Genomic DNA, 23,296 nt, shown 5'->3' with positions numbered 1-23,296 from the left:
TTACAGAGGTGATTCTTTTTTACTTCTATTAAAAGTCGTCTTGTAAGAAAACTGAATGCTTTTTTCATTTTTCTAAGATCCAAGGGTTTGGGTCTGTGGTCACCTATGCAAATTGGTGAGGATTTTTACCAAACCTTCCCCAGGAAGTGGGGTGCAAGGGTTGGGAGGATTTTGGGGTGAAAGACATTTCCAAACTACGTTTTCCTGGGAACCCAGATAAAGTTTGGTGGTGGCAGTGGAAGTCCCAGGGCAAAGGGTAAAATAGTTTGTACCTTGGGGAAGTTTTAACCTAAGCTGGTAAAATTAAGCTTAGGAAGTTTTCATGCAGGTCCCCACATCTGTACCCTAGAGATCAGAGTGGGGAAGGAACCTTGACAGCTGTTGATGGGACACTAGCTGGGAAGGACTCTGAGTTACTACAGATAATTCTTTCCCCTTCCTTTGCAGCATGGGGTACAGATCACTTGAAAGTTTAAACTGGTGTAAATGGTAGATTCTCTGTAACTTAAAGTCTTTAAATCATGATTTGAGGACTTCAGTAACTCAGCCAGAGGTTAGAAATCTATTACAGGAGTGGGTGGGTGAGGTTCTGTGGCCTGCAACATGCAGGAGGTCAGACTAGATGATCCTGATGGCTCCTTCTGGCCTTAAAGTCTGTAAGTCTGAGTCTACAAGTGGTAGTCAGATCAATAATGTCAAATGGTACTGGCAGAGTTAGTAGTTATCTAATATCTCTAGGCTTGCCTTCAATTAGAGGAGGAGGGACAAAAATAGAAGTTCACTGATTCTTTATTTTTGGAAAGGAGACAGAGAGACTGTTTCATCACACAGAGTCCTGAACTGCATCTAGAGCTGCTGCTGTAAGCCACTGTGACTCACATAATTAATTCATACCTGAATACAGTATGCATCTGCTGTTTACTGATGTTTTAGTGCATTTTACTCATTAAAGCTTGTGCTCATAATGAGTAAAACTTCAAATTTCTGCACAATATACAAATGTTGGTTATATATTACTTATGAAGGTCTCTTCCTCATTCCCCACGCATTATTCAACCTTTGATGTTATGTATTTCCTGCTTTTCATGTTAGGCAATATAAACATCAAAAGATGGATTAGTGTTTTATGTCTTTGACAACACTCAATCATTGTGTCAAATGTCACACTCTTCTTATTCAGAGTGTTTATATTTTTATTCCTATAAGCAAATCAGTTGGCCAAACTTTTTATTATTAGTTGTATAACCGGACCCAAACATTTTCAAGTTAGGCAAAATATTTACCCTCAGCCTGAGATTGTGGGTCAGGATTCATTCTGGGAGAAACTTGTTTAGCTAGGTTATGAAAACTCCAGTTGTTAATGTATATTATGTCATTGCTACTTTGCTATAATAACTTCAGTGGACTAGATTCAGCTAGGGTAAATCTGGGTTCTACCAGCACAATATCACATTCTAGTCTCCTGTAATTAGAAAGGACCCCATGGATATGGCTGCATAGGTGCAAAGTGGCTTGCCCCGGAGGCCATCATAGCCCAAAATGGGAGTAGGAGGTGAGGGAGAGAGGCCAGGGCTGCCTTGATCCAACACATCCTCTTCACCCTCTGTTGCCAGTCAGTCCTGTGGGACCCCTTAGAAAGTAAACAGCTTCCCTCTCACAGAAACCCAAAAGAAGGAAGATGACAATTCAAGTACTTGGTTTCTTTGGGTGAATTGTCTGGGGTTCAGGGGGCCAGGTTCACACAGGGATTCATAACTTGTACCTCTTTGCACCTTCATTGGTAAATCCAGTCCAGCTTCAAGATTATCACAGTATTAAAGGGTGGAATTTTACCTACCTAGCTAATAACGTATTTCCTTTTAATCCATGCCTGTATGACTGTAGACATTTTTTTGGCAACTCTAAATAAAGGAGATCTTTTGGTGGAGCAATAAGAGAGAAGCTCAAATAAGAGGCCTTTGAGTTGGCAATAAAATTGTCTACTTTGTACAAATTACTGTAAGAGCTAGTTAGTGTTAAATATATGATAAGCTTTATTGTCAAAAGGGAAGAAAACAATGTAGGCTGTTGAGGAAAAGAAAGATTCTTGCCCCTCTCCTTTGTGTGACAGTAGCACTTCAAAAGCTGAAGTCAGGATTGTGGCCTGTTGTCTGGGTACTCCCCAAACATAGGCCCTGATCCTACAAACACATATGTGCATAATTGTATTTACATGAGGGGTTCCACTAAAGTCCGTGGAACTATACATAGGGGCTAAGTCATGGATGTCTGCAGGATTGGTACCATAAAAAGAAAGAGAGCCCCTATTCCAAAGAGTTTATAATTAGGGCTGGGCAGAAAATGGTTTTCCCAACCCACAAGAACTTTTGAATTTTTTTTCCTGTCCTGAATCAGGACAAAAAGTTTAAATCTCAAAAAAATCTAGTGAATTGACAAACCAAAACCAAATCAAAAACACAGATGGGTCAATTGAAATGTTTTGATTTTGAAACAGTGCATTTTGATTTTGGCCTCTTTTCTTTTATTGGTATTAAAAATTATAGTTCTAAACTAACTAATTTGAACCAAAAAAATGAAATTATTCATTGACAATTTCTAAGTTTTTTGAGTAGGAAAACTTATTGAAACTGACCCTTTCCTATTAACAGTTTCAGTTTTGACAACTAGGTATTTTTCAGCAAAAAACATTGAGAATTTCCAAACAATATCTGTTTATAATTCTGCAATTGAATCCACATGGTTGAACCTCTGCACCTATGGGTCGTACTATTTAAATAATCTCTGATAAATCCTGGCAGACTTTGTACTACACAGATTGCAGTATAAACCTTTGAGACTCTTTTATTTTTCCCCTTTTGTTTGCAAACACAAAGTCAATTAACAATAAAAACCATTGTTAACATTAAGTTAAGGTTGCTTGGTGTGGAGCTCAAAAGCTTGTCTTTCACCAAAATAAATTGGTCAATAAAAGATATTAACTCGCCCACCTTGTCTCTCTCAATTAAATAATGGTACAGAAATTCTTGGAATTTAATCATTGACTTCAATGAAAGCAGAGTATGGCCAATATTGAATGCTTCAAGAAATCCCACCTGTGTGGAAAATAAGCTTTCAGATCATCTTCATGCATAATACATAAGCAAAAAAGGTTGATCTTTTTCTATTGCAGGTCACTATTAATGTTGATGATAGTGTCTCTGTAACAGGCTTTATTGCTGAGTAACCCTAAATTGACAAGCTGAAACCCTTTATAAAGATGCAGAGTAAATTAGTACCCTCATACTGGCAGGTGGCTTCATTTAGCTCCAATCAGGATGGGAGTGGGAACTTTTATCAGGATCAGAGAGTACTAGGATACAGGAAGTCTGGATATATGGAAAATTTAGGCATAGTCCATTGCAAGATGAAAGATTAGATTGAGGTTTATGTTTTGTTGCAGTTATCTGAGTACCTGATAAACCAAAACTCAGGAATGGTTAATTTTGGACTATATTCAGTGTATGCATACTGTGGAGCAGGATGGAATCTGCTTACATGCTCTTTAAAATAACATTTGGAACTGTACTGTAGAACACAGAATACATTTTGCACTTCTGGTTTTTTTTTTTAAGTTTGTGTCTCCTTTGATCTAATACTTTCTAAATGTCACGGTCTTACATACTCTTTTCCATTGAATAAAGAGATTATCATGTCTTGGAGTGTGAAATAGCTCTTTTAATCTATTGGACATTTCCCTGAACTGTATTAATTTAATTTTGAACATTGTTGGAATGGATATGACATAGCCTCACATCTGCTGTATCACAAATTTCAACAATTTCTTTACCTTCAAAATCACAGTATTTCATAACCAGATCTGTCAAGTCTCATTGATTTTGGAGAGAGACTCCCTCATTTGAGTTATTTTTGAAGACAGTTACTGGAGTATTTCGTTCTTATAAGAAATGACTTTGCTGTGTATCTCTCAATGAGACCTTTACAATCCCACTTTTTAAAAAATGTAACTCTTTCCTCACTTACATTTAAACCTGGACAAATAATGTATTATTAATTGGCAATTTTAAATTTTGTTCTTTGCAAAGTGTTTGAACAAATTATGAATTTCTTGAATTAATTCATTATTTTAATTATTTGCCTAATTACGCTTAGTCTATAGCTCATCAATGAGCAATTCATCATGAAGATTAAAATCCAAGTTGTCTTGACTTCTTTTTTCGTCTGGCAAACGTAGAACAATGAAAGGAACAACATGACTGCATTTGGATCCTAAGATCTCTTATCCAGCCTAGAGCAGAGGGGGTACTCATGTGAATGGCTCCAACACCTCCAGGATGAGCATAAATTGGGCAATCATCCGGGATGTGTCTAACAGTTTGCCACATACCACAGTTCGGTGATTCCCTCACTTTCGATCTATGGAGTAAGTGTGAGCTTACTGTTGGGTGCGGGTGCGGATACGGATTAGAGCTCTCTGTATACACCATGGGGAGGATGACACTTGCACATTTGGGTCATCAATTAGATTTTTGTTTGGTATGTCAGCAGCCGCCCAGGCTTCAGATCATCTTCTGTGAACATGCTTATCTTCCACAAGGAGGGCTGTGAGATGACACCAGAAAGGTTTTCTTGATTTTAGCTGGTGGTGAGGAGGTGTTCTAGGTCATGGTGGGGGAGGAGATGATACCCTGCTTGCGGTCTCCCCTGCTACGTGCGTAAGCACAACAAATGTCATCAAAGTGGCAACCAAATGTCTGGAAAAGGCCTTCTGGTCAGCAAAGCAATGACAAAAATGGTTGTCTTGACTGAACACAGATCACATGTAACTCTCGCTTCCCAGACTGGAATCTTAGAATAAGATTTCTGGTGTGATTACTCACAGATAAAGAAAAAAAAGTTCACTTTCCATTAATATTCTCCAACATCTGCTTAAAATGTATTAGTTTCATTAACATTCCTGTAAGCAAACCTGATCACTAGAATATTCACAGAAAGTAAATATTAATTGTATGTGAACACAGACAGTGCAAATTGATTTATAATTGTGAACAAATATTCAGAGGAAACTGTGGTGTACTTCCAGCTCTATTCAAATTGCTACAGTTTGGGAACCCTGTATAATTCACTATTACTTTCTTTCTGGATGGGAAATTTGTAAGACTACCTCTCTGTGTCTCAGCTACTCCCTTGTAGTGCAGGTTCTGTTAATTGGGTGGGTGGAGGCAGGCAGACACTGGATCAGAAGACAAAGTGTGAAGGGAGAAGGACACCAGAATACAAGCGAGGAGTAGATACCATTGCAAAGCACTACGCACCCCTTCAGTGAACACCATTATAATCTTGATATTTACCAGTCCTATACCATGACTTCTCCAACTGGGGTCATAATCCCCTGGGGGTTGAAAACAGGTGTCAAGAGTGCACAAGAACCTCTCCCTTCTCATTTTACTCTCGGACAATGTTAAATTTTACATTGTGAGACACCAGCAACCAAAATGTTTGACAAATAACCAAAATGTGGAACACCTATATTTTATGTGTAACACCATAATTTACAGATTATAATGGTTTGTAATAATAAAACCTGCTTTAAAGTTTGTTTTCTCACTGTGTGGATTAAATAAACCAGTTTATATATATATATACAGAGAGAGAGAGTGAGAGAGAGAGAGAACTGGAAATAAAAATTCTATCACATGCAACCAGAAAGCTCCCTGACATGGATCATCAGCAGAGTTTGAAAGCTGAATTTTCAGATCCTTAGCTCAGACCACTACCACTATAGGAATGACCATTATTGGTTATGTGATCTAGCTACTAGTGGCTGGAGGTTGACAAACATTTTGCCAGAAGTCACACAACTATTCAGAAGAAAGTTGTAGGATATTGGAGTTCTGGTTCCTCTTCCTGACTCTGGGAGGGGGATATAATTATTAGAGGATTTTGAAAGCACATATATTGGGCACATTCATTCTGAAAGCTAGTATGGCCTGGAGGATAAGACGTGTGTGTTATGTGAGAGATTTGAACTCTAGTCCTAACTCTGCTTGAAAAGACAACTGCTCTGTTTATATGATGGAGGAGGCCTTCTCATATCCATTCTATGAATACAAGGACTTGGTAAGTAATAAGGTCTGCGAAATGCATGGAAATTTAAAGAGTAGCTAGAATAGATGAGATCTGAACTCATGATTTCCTTCTAGCTCAATGGATTTTTCTTTAGGCTATAGAGTATTTGGCTAAGAAGTCTCTTTCTCTCCAGCTGTAGAATACTGCCTGCCTCCCTAGTGCTGCAAAATAGGCAGCAGGATCCAACCAAATATGGAATATGCTGCAAAATCCAATATATGTGAGAGGTCTGGAAAAGGGGTTTGGGGAAAATGGTTGAGAACCACTGTTCTATCCCATGATATTTAGGGTATTTCCTATGCTTAGGATGGGTGACACTATACTAAATGTAACTGCCACAGGCAATCCATTTTAAGATTTTAATGGTACCCAGTGGATTGTGTTCTGTACAGATGGAAAGAGAAAGGAAAGGTGTCAGTAAACACAAAACAATGAAAGACAAAGGGGGCAGAGAAGGAAGAGTTTTGTAAGAGGAAAGAAAGTCAGGCACCTTGAAGAAAGGTAAGACAAACACTAGGCAGGAGAAGAGAGAGGGAAAGAAACAGAAAAAGGAAAACATTTGCTCCACGTTTGGAATCTCACTGAAGTCACCCAGGGTGTCTGGATTGTATTGTCTAGCTCTAGTTACAACGGGGGAGCTGACAGACAAGGTGATGGCAGCTCAGGGTGGGCGCGGGGGAAGGGGAGAAAGACTCCAAGCCAACGCGCTCTGCAGGAGCTTAGCAGATGCAACTGCTGCGTGAGCCACCCGGGAACAAAGACGATCCTTAATCGCCGCCGCCCCTGGCGGGTCTTCCCGTGTCCCCGGCTGGAGCAGTGAGTGCTCAACAGGCACCACCCTGCCCGCTCCTGCACTGGGCAGGGCTGGGGAAGCGCGTCCCGGCTCCCCCCGGCAGGCAGAAGGTGGCCCGCGTTTGGCACCTGGAGGAAGGAGCCGCCCAGTGCCAGGCAGCGGCAGGAGTATCGGCAGCGGGCGCTGGTTGCTTCCCCGGGCTTCCTTCCCGCCTCGGGCTGCGCGCCTCAGACCCACCCTGCCTCAGCCAGGGGCTGTCAGCCCGGCTCCGCGCTCCTTCCTTTGTGTGCGCGAGGGGGGCTGAGGCGGAGGCGGGGGCGGGGGCGTGGGGCTGCGCCCGGCTGTCAGCGCTGCCCGGCAGGAGGCGGAGGCTGAGGCGCGGGGCGGGCGGGACGGAGCTGGCGGGGGCGGCTCTGGGCACGGCCACCAGGGAACTCCCCGCGCCCCAGGCGGAGAGGAGGCAACTGGAAGCGCCGCGGGGCCTTTTCCCTGCCCCGCTGCCGAGCGGCGTCTGCACGCAGCAGCGGCAGCAGCAGCAGAGCCCTGCGACGCCTGAGCGGCGCGCAGCCAAGCCACCGGCCGCAGCTCGCTCGCTGGCCGAACAGGAAGCGCTGCCCCGGCGGCGGCGGCGGCTGCTTCGCACGGTGCGGCGCCCGCACTTGGCAATGGGTTGGGGACAGCGGCGGCAGCCAGGCAGCAGCAGCAGCAGACGCCGGAGTAGCAGCGGGGCTAGGAGCTAAGGGGCGAGGAGGAGGGAGGATGGCAGCGTCCAGTAACTCCAGTTTGTCCGGCTCCTCGGTTTCCTCCGGTAAGTTTCTCTCCCCGCATCCCCGGGGTTCGTTTGCTCGGCAGGAACCTGCCCCCCGGCTCGGCAGCCCCCCGGTGCTGCTGCTTTGCGGCGCTTCCATGCCGCTGTTGCCTTAGTTTGTTTTCGTTTGCCAGGGCGAGCGTGTGTCTGTGTCTCCCGCCCCGGCAATCTCCTGCCTGCCAGCCGAAGGGGGGAGCGGGGTGGGGAGGCGGCGGCTGCTGCTGCTGCTGCGGGCGGTGTTTTCCTTTCACTTCGCAGGCGGCGAAAGGAAGCGGGGGAAGAGCGGGATAGAGACACACGTTGGTGCTGGCTGGCTGCCGCGGTGCTGCGGGCAGAGCGACGGCGCCTCCCGCGGGTAACGCGGCCGTGTGACAAGTCAGGTAGCCCCCTCAATCCTCCAGCGGGGATGGGACGCCGCGCCCGAGAGTAAAGGGGCAGCGAAGGGGCCTCCGGCCCCGGCCTCGCCGCGGGTTGTTTCAAGACTCCGCGGTTGTTCCGAGCCAGGGACATCCCTGCGCTTGGGCACTCGCCGTGCAACAGGGACTAGTCAGGTCAGCTCCCTGCCCAGGCAAGGGGGTCGATGGGGCCACATTGGCAGCCCCTCTTTGTGGGCTTTTTCGCGTCCCTGTGAGCCGGGGGTGACGGGAATGGGGTAGGACTTCCCCGATCTCCTCGTGGGCTGGTGGTAATGCCTTGGGATTACTGTGAAAGGCGGATTTGTCATTATTTCTTTACAGTGTGGTTGTGCCCGGCAGGGCGTCGGCCGGTCTGAAATGCAGAGGAATACAAAAGTCCTTGCCCCAAAGAGTTTGCAATATGCAAATTACCAACTGAGACTTTTAAGAGTCGGGTTGCTTCTTTCTTGGAGTTCATGGGTTCTCAACCTTGGAGGTTGGGAAAAGGTTTCAGAAGATCATGACACTCCCCCCTCCACCAGCCTTTTTTAATGGCTAGATGGGGGGGGGGTCTTTGAAACTTTTTTCTCTTGTGACATGGAGTCATGGCTTGGGAAGGTTGTGATCCACTGCTGTAGTTGATCATTTGGACTAGTGAAGTAGCAGAAGAACTGAGAATGATACAAAAGTAGTACTATTGCTTCGCTAAGTATGACAGTTTGCTAATCACAACAGCATATCTGGAAAATAATTCCTTCATACTTTCTTCTCAGCTCATTGAATCTTTATAATGACAAATCTTTAAATTATGGTTGACAAGAAATTGGAAATAAATCAAGTCATGATAACTAAGAGAGAGAAACGTTTAGGGGTAAATGTACTCACTGTACTTGTGGTTTGGTGCTTATGCTCTTTACTCCAAAATATTTTGAAAACCAGAGCCAAAATTCAAGCACTTATTCTAACCATGAGAGAGATTTTCCAAAGACAGGAAATTTATTGAGCATGTAAGCTCTTCAGGACAGGGACTGTCTTCTGCTCTGCATTTGTGCAGAGCCTAGCACAATGGGGCCCAGTTCTTGTCAACCATTAGGCACTACCTTAATAAACATGATTAATAATAACAAAGTCATCAATTATTGGGAGTGGACCAAAGCCACACTGACTGAATTGGCCTTCAACACTGGTTCTCCACTTGTAAGGTAACTCCCTTCTCTTCATGTGCTGATATATATTTGTGCCTGTATCTGCAATTTTCACTCCATGCATCTGAAGAAGTGGGTTTTTTACCCATGACAGCTTATGCCCAAATAAATCTGTTAGTCTTTAAGGTGCCACCGGACTCCCTGTTGTTTTTAAAGTCATTAAAATAATCAAGCTGTTTTCATTCTACTGATAACTATAAATATTTAACAATAAATAAACTTAATTATGATGGTAAACATGACAATTGTATTCCTGTGATATGTAAAGATGGACTAGTGTGTAGTATGTATCTACATGATATACATCACCACTTTCATAAAATAATTTACTACCTTTCACTTTTACACCTTAAAACTTTAGGTCGTTATTTTTTGTGGTTATAGTTTTAACTAAAGGATTTTTTCTGTCTTCTTTTTTTTTTTAAAAGCAAAGGTTCCTACATACAGTAAAGTGTTCAATATTAGCAGCCCCGTCATATCTGACTGTGTGGAGCCACATTTTGGCTGTCTGTGGTTTCAGTTCTCAGAACTCAGCAAGTCTTAGAGCACTTTTTTAATGTCATCTAACCACATATGTTTGGTTTTAACTTTATTCCAACAGAATTATATTTGACTTCAACTTACCAAGATGAAGTCTTGCAAATGATATATAATTATTATTCTATACAGCGGAAGTGGGCAGGTTATGTTATATTTTACTAATCTTAGAGGAAGTGTGGTCTAGTGGTGATAGCAGAATGCTAGGGGATAAGACTCCTAGCTCTACCAGTGACTTGCTGTTTGACCTTAAGTGAGTCATATACCATCTCTGTAGCTTGGTTACCTAGCTCTAAAATAAATATATACACTAACCTACCTCACAGGAAAGTTCAAAGTGTAAATAAATTAGTGTTTTTGAGATTTACCCTAGTACTAGGATAAAATATATGTGCAATTATAGGTGAATCAGTGTTTGTCTACATTAGGGATTTTCCTGTTGGTTGTTGAACTGGTGCAACCCTCCTGAGTAGATGTGCTGTGCCAGATGGATACCAGATTCTGGCCAACTTCCGAATAGTTGTTCGGCTGGGGAGAGGGCTTAAGTAGCTTCCTTTCCCCAGCATCCCTAAATGATGGGTGCGCTGCAATCTCCATCCAAGAATTTGTCCAGCCTGGGCTGTGAGAGCACGCAAGCAAGGGCTGGCCAAAATCTGATCCAGGAGGAATAGAAATATTGCATGTTTACAGAGTAATAATAGTGGAAATTACTGCTAGAAGGACAGATGGGAAGATAAGTTTGCCTTTTTAACGTAAATTTTGATGGGACAATTTCCTGCTTTTCTGACCTGCACTTCTTAGAACATTGCTAGTTCTGTTCCTCAGTGGGTGCCAAACTCTAGGTACAAAGCTTATATTATAAAGAGATGTCAAGTTGAGCATGGCTCTGTTGTAGAGATAACGTAGTTTATGTTTAGCTCTGAGGAAAAAAGTACTTTATACCCACCAGCTCTCAAAGCCTAAGGACACATGACTGCACTTGACCATCTGCAGTGTAACATTTTCTCTTTCCTATACCTCCATTGCTTGTTAGAGAGGAGAAGTGTATAATAATGGCTCAAGTATGTTTTGTTTGAAGAAGCTGTGAAAGAATTTTACTGTTTTGACATTTTGCGAGCCCTATTATGTTTTCTGATCTATTCTGTTAGCTTCTATCAACTTAATTGGGAGTTGCTGGTCAAAAACATAATTTGGGTCTTCTTTAAACAGTCAAACAGTCATTTTAAACATGCTTTACAAACATTAATAAATTAATACTCACAACACTACAGTTGTTTTACCGATGGGGAAACTGAGCTAGAGTGGCATAACCAGGGCTGCAGAGGGATGTCGTTTTAGAGCCGTAGTTAGAACTCAGAAGTTCTTTGTTCCTAGTCTTTTGCTTTAATAATTAGAGAACCCCCCCACTCTCACAGATTGGTCTCCTGTATTATCCTCTAATATTGGTCTCCTGTAGCACTACTGTCATGTTACTAATTATAGTCTCAATATTGTTGGATACTTGCTTGGGGCCTGATCCAACTACTACTGAAGTTAATAGGAGTCTTTACATTGACTTCAGTGGGAACTGGATCAAGCTTTAATGCAAAAGAGTGGGTGGAAATGGAGACTATTTGTGCTGTATTTCCTCAAGTGTTATGTCACTAGGATCTGAGAATTATAGATGCTGTTCTTTAGGTCAATTTTTTGAAAGTACCTAAGTCCCATTGAAAGTTAATGTGACTTACGCACTTTTGAAAATGTGGATTATTAGTCACAAAAGACAACATTTTCAAAACCATTTGAGGTAAACGGTACCGAGCTATGTGAAAAGGAGGAGGTAGTGGTATTAAGCAGTTCCAGTCAATATTCTTTTCTGGAGCCTTGGTGGATCTGCACAGCATATGGAATGTCAAAATTACAATTACTTCCATCGTGAATGTCTTCCTAGCTTCCCAGCAAATCTCCCATTCAAAGCACCCAGGTGAACCGCTGCTTTACACCATTCCCACTCCTGTACCTGCTCTCCTCAGGAGTGCTGATTCAGCCATCATCAGCATCTTTTCTTCCCCTTATCACACCATCCCCTGCTTAGGCTGGCTCCCACTTCTACACTTCAACCTCCATTCTCTCCTGCTCACTCTTTGCTCCCACTCATGGGTCTGCATCTCATCTTACTAACCCCTACTCTAACTCCTGGTCTTCCCCTCCCAACTCAGCATTCCCCTCCTCCCCCCATAGTGACACAAACCATCCACATCTCCTACTTCAACTCTCAGTACTATCCTTCCTGCTCTCCCCCAGTTGTACAGGTGGCTGAAGCTTTGTTTATAACTGATGAAGTGCAGGCTCCATTCTCACTTTCTATGGGACATAATTTCCATGGTGTGTGAGCATCAGGTGAAGAGAACTCTCTGTTTCCTTTTCCCAGTGGGCTTCCACACTTCTATATTTGATCACACATGGATCCCGTCCCAGAAGAATATTTTGTACTCTTTGTCACTTATCAGCAAGAGGGTATTGCCAGCAAGAGGCTCAGCCATGTTAATTTTAATAACTTCTATTAAAATACAGTTGATATGTTTAAAAATGTTTCTCATTCTGTGTATATTCAGAATGCTGTTCTGAACAAAACTGGTTATACTTTCCTTTTTTGAAAAGAATGGATAAATTTAGCTTGTTTCTTTTCTTATTTAAAATATTAGTCTTAAAAAAAATTAATTATCCATCCTGAAGTTTGGAATAAATATCTTAAAGTTTCATTGGCCAGTGGTCCTTCATTAATCAACAATGAAATGTATGATTTATAAAAACAATTCTAAAAAACAATTATAAAAACAATAATAAATCTGAAAGGGTCAAAGGCTATTTTTATAAATGAACTGATATATTTTGTATAAAGACAATCTGATTGCAGACGAGGTGGTTTTACATATAGTGTGTATTGTGAAAAGGTGTGCAGGAAAGACTTAGCACATAAAGAAAAATATCAGGCAATTCCACTAACTTAACAAGGTCAAAATAAAATATTAAAGAATAATGACTCCCTGGGGGACCATGAAGATGCTAAGACGTGAAATAGGCATATATTGTAAAAATGAAAGTCAACATAAGCTGATTTTAATTAAGATGCTAGCAAGTGAAAAGAAATGAAGTTGGTATTGAACACAGATTCAGCAAGATTTTAATAGGGAAAAAGATTAGTGAGTGAATGTAGGTTTATTCTTAGTGATGTAATAGAGATAGTGTTATGAAAATGGAACATGAAAATTGGATATTCTGCTGATAAAGTGCTACTTTTGATTGTAAAATGGGTAGTAAAATTCATTTTCCCCCTTTTCTCCATGCAGTGCTTCTGCTAACTGTAGGGTTTAATCTTGACCTTAAGCTTAGAAGTCATTTGTCATCTGTGTTTGAGGAGACTGATGAACCTATAATTCAAGAAAAAATACAATAAAAATTCAAAAGAAAAAAGGCCTAAGTGTCTAACACGATCTAATGACAAATCTAAAATTTACTTACTAACTGTATTGATTGCTGACTACTGAGGATTAATATTAATTAGGTAACTGTTACAAGAACCTCTGCATTAGAATTTAGTTTGTATTTATTTGCTGCATAGAAAAAGTCCATTTTTCTTCTTGATCGACTTGTCTCAAAGACATATGGTTAGAATCAGACATCCAATGTTTCACCCTGTCGTTACGGTGATCATTTTGGATCCCTGTTAAATTGACGAGGTTCTTACCTTCTGTTTGGTGCTAAGGAGGTTTAGATGTGCCTGAACGCCCAGGAGATTATAAGGGACTCTTGAGAGTGAGACCTTCTGCACTATCTCATACATGGTTTTGCTCATGCTGTTTTTCAAAAGGATTTTTTTTTAGTAAACTGGTTTATGTCAGTCTTAAACTGTAATATTTTAGCTAAAGATTTAGTTAGAAAACATGTTAATTGTTTAAAACAATTGTTTTAAACAAACAAAAACGTTCCTTATTCTGAAGGGCAATGATGACAATATTTTTCTTTCTGCTCTTTATGCGCTGGCAGAAGATATTCTCATGCTGGGGGGCCAGTCTGTTGTTCCTCCGTGTCTCTTGCTTTGTAGAAGAGAAGAACTAGGAAAATTATATCTTCAGGAGAACTATATATTAAGAAATGCCACATAAATATTGAACAAAAAAGCTTTTGTTGCAGAAAAATGTAACCGGATTTGTACTAGAAGCTATAAATCTATCATTTCGTATACATCACTTTCTGTACAGGTGTATTCACAATTCATCTGAGAATTATATACAGCAGCTAGCGTAAATGCATACTTTTAGCTTCTATGAATAATAATCCATTCTTGCACTCTTTTTCTGACCTTTGATTTTGAGAATATAAATTTGAGTTTTGCATTTAGAGATGGTTGTTACTAATTAAGAATCATGCATAGTTCAGCAACAATAGTTTCATCACCTTGTTTCACTCAGCAATAATCCATTTCCTGAGGTGGGAAAATTAGCAGTTTATTCCTGGTACAAGGGAATTAGTGTTGCAGTACAGTGCTACAGTAACATTGGTGTGCTTTAAGGTTTGCAGATAATACATTAGTACGTGACAATATGGACTCCTGCCTTTGGTAAGGTAAATATACAATAGAAAAGTTTTTAAAATTTAGGAGAATTTGAAGGTGTAGGGTGCTGTCTCAATATTATTTTTTAATAAAATCAATACAGTAAGATTATCCTCAGAACAGACCATTTTTTCATTGAGCTGATATCAGACATTCTGATTCTCTTTGGTCAAGATGGCTTACTTGTAGCATAATAACTGATAATATAACACATGCTAGTTGAGCGCCTGTCTAATTATAGGGAGTAATCAAATGCCAATCCCTGTTACTCTGTGTCAAGTCAGATTTCTTCACGTCAGTCTCTAAGATATTATAAAGTATTTTCATGTTGTTGTTGCACCTTGCCATCTCCTCAGCTCCCATTTAAGCATTGATGTTCTTAACTCCTAGAAATTGTGGTAAAATACAATTCTGTGTTTTGCTACCAAAAGAAGGAAATGGAATGGTGGAAATGGTATAGAACACCATTTGCTGACCCTCATTTGCCACCTTATGTGGCTTTCTTAAGGAAAGGCATGCTCAGCTGAGCTGCTGGAAGTAAACTACATTTCTGGTTTAAAAAAAATGACTTGTTGATCATGCCAGTCACTCACCAGTGGACTAATTTGAAAATCCAAAAACACTTAGGTCCCTCTCCTGCAAATACTTACGCGTATGTTTAACTTCACTCATATAAGTAGTCCCATTGAAGTCCATTTAATGTAAATTCCTTAATACTGCACCTTACTGAGCGTTGTGAAAAGGAAGGAAGGCTGAAAGATGGAAGACTGGTGAGAATAGGTGGGCGGAATTAAAATTGATTGGTTGCTCTTAATTGAATATTTCTGTGGCTTTCAGTATGTGTGTGTTTTTAAATTGAAGTATTTTGCCTGAGAATAATGTATATGAGTCTTATGTAACTAAAAGCAACCAGTAAGCCAATAAACTAGCAAAATATCTCTTTTTGAGGAGATTTTGATAATCTTTATTCTCTCTGTCATTTAAGTTTTAAAAATTCTGATGTCAGTTGTGGTATGGAGAAGAGTGAGTGTATGTGTAAAAGAAAAGCCTGTGTTTCTCATGACATATTTGACGTTTAACTTTCCAACTTATGCGAGCAGCAAGTGATCTACGGTAAATCTATCAAAGATGGAATTTTCTGTGTAACTGTTTATAAAAAAAAAAGTCTTGTATATGTTCTGATCAAAGCAGTGTGCTTGTGTATCAATCACTTTTGTTATTTCAACTTTAAACATATTTTTATCTGCGTATTTAATGTACATTGCAGTGTAAGAATGAATTAGGAAATTACAATATTTTGACATATTGAAAGATTATTTGGTTACTCATTTGGGCTCTTTTCAAGGCACATAAGGGAACAGAATAACACTTATCTTGCAGACATGCTGAGAGGGATCAAGTGAAGGGCAGAGACCGCTGTAGAGTATGTTTCCTGGCGTTGTGTGGTTCTTATGCAGCACTTCTCCTGCAGAGACGCAATGTAGGAGGCATGGTCTGCTGGAAAGTGATGGGATTCAGTCACTTCAGTGTGGAAAGTTTCCCTTTAAAAGACATGGAATTTGCTGAAATATTTTTCTGCTGCTCTGAGCAGTACTGAATCAACCTGAAAGCCAAATGGACCACTTCAGAGATGTCATATGTGCGCAACTGACGGGGGAAGACAGTTGTAGCACAGTGACAAGCCAGCCATTTTCAGCATTTGCAAGGTGTCCAGGTGACAGGAGAAAACAATTTGTTTATCTGTATACTGCTGAAGTTCTGCAGGATTTCCATTGTGATTTCCTGCAAGTTTCAGGCCTGTTGCGGGGATATGAGGCTATGCCTCCTGTCACTTCTGCACGTCCAGCATGCCAGTCTCACTAAAGGGAGCATGCAATGAATCCTTAAGAGCACTGATTGTCTTTCAGATGAAACCTGCACAATTGTGCCTCTGTGTGTAGGAAGGGGAGGATATATCCTTGTTACTATTTTTAAATAAATGTAATCATATGTAACATATTTTTGCAAACTTTATTATGCTCTACTGATAGTTTAAAAGGCCACAGATATACTGCAATATTTTCACTTGATATTAATGTAGGATCAAATTCTGTCTTCCATAATGGCACAGAGGTACATGACAATGGAAGATTATTTATGCCTGTATTCTGGCTGGCAGTGCCCCCCGCACCACCCACATACATATTATTCCAGTTAGCAGGGCTGGGCACGTGGGGGGGCAAGCAGGGGCACAGAGCTCCTCCAGCCCTGGGGCCGTGGCAGGGGCACAGAACGTGCCCCTCAAAAAGTGGTCAAATATAAATTCCTGCACATATCCCTGCCAGTCAGGAACAAATATAATCTGTGTGTTGTGTAAAGTGCGTAGTTGCTATTGCCGGGTCAGGTAGCATGCACATACAACAAATGGGCAAACCCTGCCATGATATAGTCAACAGACCCTGAAATATGGAAAAGGTTCTTGGGATTGAAATGTGGGATTTAGAAGTTCTGTCTTGCAGATCACACAACATACTTTGTAGTATAAACAATACTATAGTATGTAATATAGAATAGCCTTGTGGTTAAAGTAGGGGGTCAGGAGTGCTCAGCTCCCTCTTCCTAACTCTGCAACTCACTTTGTGTGCCCTTGAAAAAGTTACTTAACCTCTCTCTGCCTCCATTTCAACCTGAAGTGTAGAAAAAATCATAATAGGCCCCTCCAAATAATGATATATGCTTACAAATCATTAAATAACTCAACATCTGTTTATTTTCACTCACATTTAAGTGCACTCAAGAGACTTTTTCAAGCTTTTTCCTCCAACCATGAGCGCTAAAAACTTACATGAAAATTTCTGCTTTCATTTTAAAAATACAGTAATTACAGGATTTTTTGTAATCACAGCTGGGACTTTAAGAAAAATGCTAAATATTGTAAGACCTGTAATAAAAATCATGGGAGTTGCCAATACCTCATTTACTCCTCTGTAAAATTATATTTACATATTTCACAGAGGTGCTGTGAAGCTTATTAATTGTTTGTAAAGTTATTTTGGTGAAAAACCCTATATGAGTGCACATTGCTAGGGCCTGCCCTGTAAGGTGTTGAGTTTCTTCTGCTCCCAATGAGGCTGAAGTGGTAACTCAGTTGTTTGTAGGATTGGGAACATATTTATCTATTTTTATACAATCGCCATCATAATAGTATCTACTGTTGTTAAGGGCCAAATTATTATAGGTTTTATGGTGAACCAAAAAGGGAATACTGGTACATAACACATTCAGTATTTCTTGTATTCGCACCATGTGGATGAAGAATAAACCAGTTCCTCTAATGATGCATTTTCAAGAATTATGCACAACATTTAAATTATACATAATTTGTATAAATGTTTGCTTACTGAAAAAGCAGGTTCTTTTTTTTCCCATTTCCAGGCAGGCAGACTGAGATGATGGACAGCTTTTAGTGACATGCTATTTTTATTCTACAGTTGTTTTATTTTGCAATTCGAAACCTCTGGTTAGGTTGGTTTTGCTGCTCAAACCAGTTACTGGGGAAATTAAAGTATACTGCATCCTATAATGTCTTTACATAAATTTGACTCTAATGAAGATTCAGTATTTTGATTCCAAGCTTCCTCTAGCAATGAAAATACGAATTTGACGTATCAGTAGAAAGTGTAATTTTTCATTCAGCTCAGTGGATAACAGTAAATGATTGGGCATGATTTAAACAAGGATGGCTGCCTTGGATAAAACTTTAAAGCTTTGGATCAAGAATGCTTGAGGCTAGGAGAAAAATTAAAGACATGGAAATGGTGATAGAAGGGCATGCTTCCCCCCACTTTTCTTTTTGCCTGAATACTACGAATAGTTCTAAAGATGGAATACCTTTGAGAAACCAAACAGATGAACTGGAAAACAATCTAGATTAGTAAATGTCAGGTTAGTTGGAGTCCAAGAAATTATGTAGAAAAAGAGAGTGTGATTTTATTTAATGCAGTAGGAAGGTGAGAATACATAATTTTCAATTCCCTTTACAAAGTGGTGTGGTGAGTCAGACAACAATATTTAACAGAGGTAGATTTATAGTTTTTAAATTATAGACTCTGGTCACCAGTTTAGTAGCAGCTGAGTATATGTGAATAAGAGAGAGAGAGTGAAGTCTTAAGCCTAAATATACACACTGATTAATATATTACTAAATGTGTTAGTGTAGTCACATGACCTTGTGCTCTGATTCCATCAGATCTTGCTGGGTGAGTATGTGAGTGGGAGACTTCCAAAGAACACCTAACAGCTGCAGGAAATGGTGCTGGTAGTTTAGTATGTACTCTTCTTCCCTCTGATTGAACCAGCATCAGAGTGTAGTGTTAAGGGGTACTGATCTGCTAGAGGAAGATGTGTTCTTTTGAATGAGATTTTAAAGAGATTTAAGAATCCTATAGCACTCTTGAAAGAGTAGAGGGTTATAATTCGGTGTCCTTCAAAATTCCAACTCAAGCAATTATACTCTGCTTGTTTAAATTCCACTTGAGAAGGCAGAGGGAATAGGTATTCTTCACAAACTGTTGTGTAGTGTTGATGTGCACTGCTAACATTGTTGATGTTGCATTGTTTTAACTCAGAAGTGCCTGTATTTAAATGCTGGATTAAGTGATCCAGTATCGCCAACTCCTAGTGTGGTGTTTTTGTTTTGTTTTTTTTTTATTGCAGATTCTCCTCATAAGATTAGCTTTAAAATGAATGCTTTCATACAACCAAACTTGGTTTGTTTTCAGCCATTTTTTTCCTCCATTCACTTCTTTATCCTCCTCTCAGTGAAAGACCACTCAATACCTTGCTAGACTCTGATGGCACAGATTCTGATTTCAGTTATACTAATGTAAGCCTGGAGTAACGTCACTGAGATAACTACTTATAATCTGATGCTGACATTCCTTGATCAGATTTTTTCTGATAGACATTTCAGAACATATTAGTTGCTTGGTATCTATTCCAGGTAGTTTGATGCTGTTAATTTCTGACACTGTTAAAGTACCACGTGGAGTGACAGCTGCTGAGGTAACTACTTGTGGTTCTTTTACTCTTTGAAAAGCAAAATATTGTAGACATGCAAAATCTTTGCAAATGAGCAAGGACATATGAGTCTGAATTTTGCATATTTTCCTTGTTTTAACAAAAGTATATTCATGGGGGAATATTATCTCATTTGTGGATATTGAGTCAACAAAAAATATTTTTGGAACTTTTTTGCATATCTGTAATATTTTTGTTAGCTTCTGAATAATATTTTCTTTCCAACTCCCCTACTTTGCCATATGGAATAGAACTTTGAGAAATATGCTTCCAGTCAGAGGAGCTCTCTGATAAACTCTGTAGTTACCTCAGTTTACTATATCGCATAATTGTCTTAGAATCTTCATAGTCTATGTAAATACAGGCATTGGCCCTCATTTGATCTTGCTTACACTTGAATAAAACTGAGGTAAATCCTTGGAAGTCCACAAATGAAGTAAGTAAAATCCACTTAGTCATGTCTAAATACTGGTAACATCATAGCAGAATTTTCAGAAGCCTTCTTGATCCATCGCTAACTTTGTGCACTCAGCAGCTGACCTCCCAGTGATCTGCTGCACACCATCTATCCATCTCCTTGCTGGTCATCCCCTTACTATGATGTCCCACCACTGTTCTTTTCCCGATAACATTAATCAGGTGTATAGATGAAAATAACCTCATGTGATCAACATGCATAAGTTTGTACCTGTTGATTTCCAAGAACAAAGTCTGCTTCATGCCAATATTTCTAATATAAGTATTGGTCGTCTTTTTCCATCCAGAGGATACAAAAATCTTCACTAACTTCACATCTTAAATGCATTAATTTCCCAAGATTCACATTCATAAGTTGCTATGGAAAAAATTAAGCTTTTCACCAGTTGAACCTATGTACCTTTCAAGATGGCACAGTTTTTCCACACTTTCGTATGGGAGGCTATGGCTGAGTGAGCCGTCCCCAGTCATCTTCTGATTTCTTTGGAGCAGGCTTCTTGGTTGTGTTTTGTCCAAAAACTATAAAAGGGAAAAACTAGTATATGTGATATCAGGCTCTAGATCACTTTACAGAAAAATTGGGTGAGAGGGAGTTATTTTAAAGCCAAACACACATTTGACCAGTCTATCATGACCCCCAAAAATCAAATATATAGTCTTCAAAATTTATACTCCAGGAGCCAAGTTCTCTTTTGGGAACTTCATTTGAGTTAACAGACCTACTCCAATACTCCTGTTTCTCCCCTGAGGGGGAAAAAAAAAAAAGCCAAGTGAGATTTAGGCCTGATATAATTTTCTTTCAAATCAATGAATCTTTCTACTGGGACTTCAGTGGGAGTTGGATAAGGCTCTTAGTTGCATTCTTGTGAGCATAAGTTTTATGTATGCTATCATTAACTAGGTCACCTTGTACTAACCTAATTGGCTTTTATATTCTTTCAGTGTGACACATGGGTTAGGTTAGGTGGAAAATGTCTAGGCTAATCTTTAAATAAATGCACAACCAATTACCCATTTTACGTTTGAGTGTCAAACCCTTGTATACTTTTGTTTCAAAATGTATTTGAACAGAAATATTTAGACGATGTGTTATAATCTATGGGTTACATATGATGAGAGTCTTTATTTTATTTCTTGTTTTGCCATTGACGTTATATATGACTGTGGCCAAATCACAGTTGCTCCCCTTTTAGTGATTTGGTTACTTGAACTGTAAATCTGAGTAGAAGATCTTGGTTAGATAATTGTGTTTTTCTAATGAGGTTCCCTAGCAATAGCACACTGTGACAGTCTGATTCTTATTTACACTCCGGTTCCTTTACATCACTCTGGCAGTGAAAAGGTGCCTTAAAGTCATTGTTATAATTTCTTACTTCACACTGCCAGAATGGTGGAAAGGGGCATCCATGTAAATGAGAATTAGGCCCCACATGTTTAATTTAAATGAGAATTAGTAGTCTGTTGTATACAATATATACTCTATCTCTGTGTTGAGTTTTCCTTTGGACGCTTTTGATTTTTCTTTCATTAAAATATTCAGGGAAACATCAACTCTCTGTATGCGGTGAGCTGTATGGAGCAGTTTGGACTTGGTGCACTACTGGCGAGTGGGGGAAGGAGTGTGCTCCCACACCTTGCATCTCTAAGCCAAAAACCAGGCTCGGTCCTGGTCTTGTACTCCCTGCCTGTGTCAGTGCTTGTCATCCAAAAGTGGTATTGAGAGGCAGACCGGAGTGCAGTTCTAACTAGCAAAGCTGGCCCAGCACAGTGCACCTGTAAAATGAGATTGCAGACATTACATTTTCCCTGCTTTCCAAAGCAATTGTGCAGACAGTGCCCCTCTGTGTGCTACTGCCGGAACCCCATTTTCCACCCATGAATTGTGGCTAAAAGCCATAGGCTATATTTTGTGTGACAATGGGTTTACTTAAATACCAGTTTTCAAAGGTTTTACTGGTTCTGCCCGTATTCCCCATTTTATATGTACACAATTTCCAGTCCGTAGAAACATTTAGTGTGTGTCCACTATTGATGAGGATAGAGTCGGAGAGTTTAGCAGAAAGAATAATTTGTACATGTAGGAACTGGGAAATCAAACCAGAGTTTTTCAGATTCTAAATTAGCAATATTATGAGAGACTCCAGAGGAAACCTTCAGTAAATTCATATCCTGTCTAGTTAGCGCCTTTTAAAAAGTGTCGATGTGTAACAGTGTGTTCACAGAGCCACGCAGTCTCGTGGTTGGTGTGCCTCACTTTCAGTCCCTTGCTTCCCTGGCTGAGATGCCTCAGTCCCTAAGGAGGTGTGGAAGGGGAATTCTTCATCTCCACTGGGTCCCAGCCCAGGGCCCTTTGTGAAGCAATGCCAGTAGGGTCTTCATAGCAGAGTCTATGTCCGCTGCCCTATGCTAATTCCTATCTGTCTCTTAAGTTTGGGGCATGGCCCCCATAGTCAAAACAGTCTGTAGTGGCTTGCTTGAGTACCATCTCCTTGTGGACATTTTGCAGCATTCTGTTGCGGCCTCAGGTCCCTCTGGGTGAGTTGGACATAAGATTGGAGAGGCTTAACCCTGCAATGTTTCTAAAGTTAAATCAGACAGTTCACTCACTGCTGGGTGCTCCTTGGTCTCCTCAGCAGTCTCCCTGGGTCAGGGATGCAGTGCTTTTCCCCAGTGGCTGTCCGGTATCTTGTGATAGCTCCCTCCATACATAAGGGGAGCAAGTCCTGCCTCTTCACCAGTCAGCCTAGAACTGAGCCAGGTTTTCTGCTTTTCTTCCCCTTCCAGCCCTGGCATTGTCTGCAAGCCAGTTCTAGTCAAAAGCTAGTTTATAGTTTATAGCGGGGTGGAACTAGCTGGGCCCATAGGCTCTCTTTAACCCTTTTCAGGTTGGTGTAAAGCTTCTCTGCTTCATCACAATATTATTATGTATTGATTTATTTTTATCAGATACTTATGGTAAATATGAAGTCCATAAATATCAATTGTAGTTAATTCTATAACCAAGCAAACTTTGCCCTCCATCCTCTGTAGTAATCTCCTGTAAGGAATTTATAATGGATAGACCATACAGTACATTCTGGAAATAGAAAACAAAGTTGAAGCAGGTTTTCCATTGTGAGATCTTATTTGATCTGAGGAAGAAATTGAAAAAGGTTATCCCTCAATTGCTACTCAGCAAGACAACACTACATTTGTTTGTTCTTTAAATCTAGCTAAGATTGCTTTTGTGTCCAAGCAATCTCAGAAGCTTGCTCTCGAGTTTGGTTTACTTTTAGGTCTCTGGAACTCTAAGATGATTCTATT

At 40.3% G+C, this 23,296-nt stretch overlaps 1 protein-coding gene across 4 annotated transcripts in view; it reads left to right on the top strand.

Annotated features, from left to right (window-relative positions):
* The first annotated feature begins 7,284 nt into the window (after positions 1-7,284).
* Positions 7,285-23,296, top strand: part of CHN2 (chimerin 2) — a 199,575-nt gene continuing 183,563 nt past the window's right edge. For 2 of the 4 annotated variants that reach the window (XM_073333599.2, XM_073333597.2), the window contains exon 1: positions 7,287-7,727. Coding sequence is in view for 3 of the 4 variants with exons in the window: in XM_073333597.2 (XP_073189698.1) it covers positions 7,679-7,727 (49 nt within the window). In the remaining variant the exon portion in view is untranslated. Of the gene's footprint in view, positions 7,728-23,296 lie in introns of all 4 variants that reach the window. The other 2 variants (XM_073333598.2, XM_073333600.2) reach the window with 2 other exon arrangements.

Source organism: Lepidochelys kempii, chromosome 2 (assembly GCF_965140285.1).
Source record: "Lepidochelys kempii isolate rLepKem1 chromosome 2, rLepKem1.hap1, whole genome shotgun sequence".
Lineage (NCBI taxonomy): Eukaryota > Metazoa > Chordata > Testudines > Cheloniidae > Lepidochelys > Lepidochelys kempii.
The sequence above is the reverse complement of the archived record's forward strand: the minus strand, read 5'-3'. Positions and strand labels throughout refer to the sequence as shown.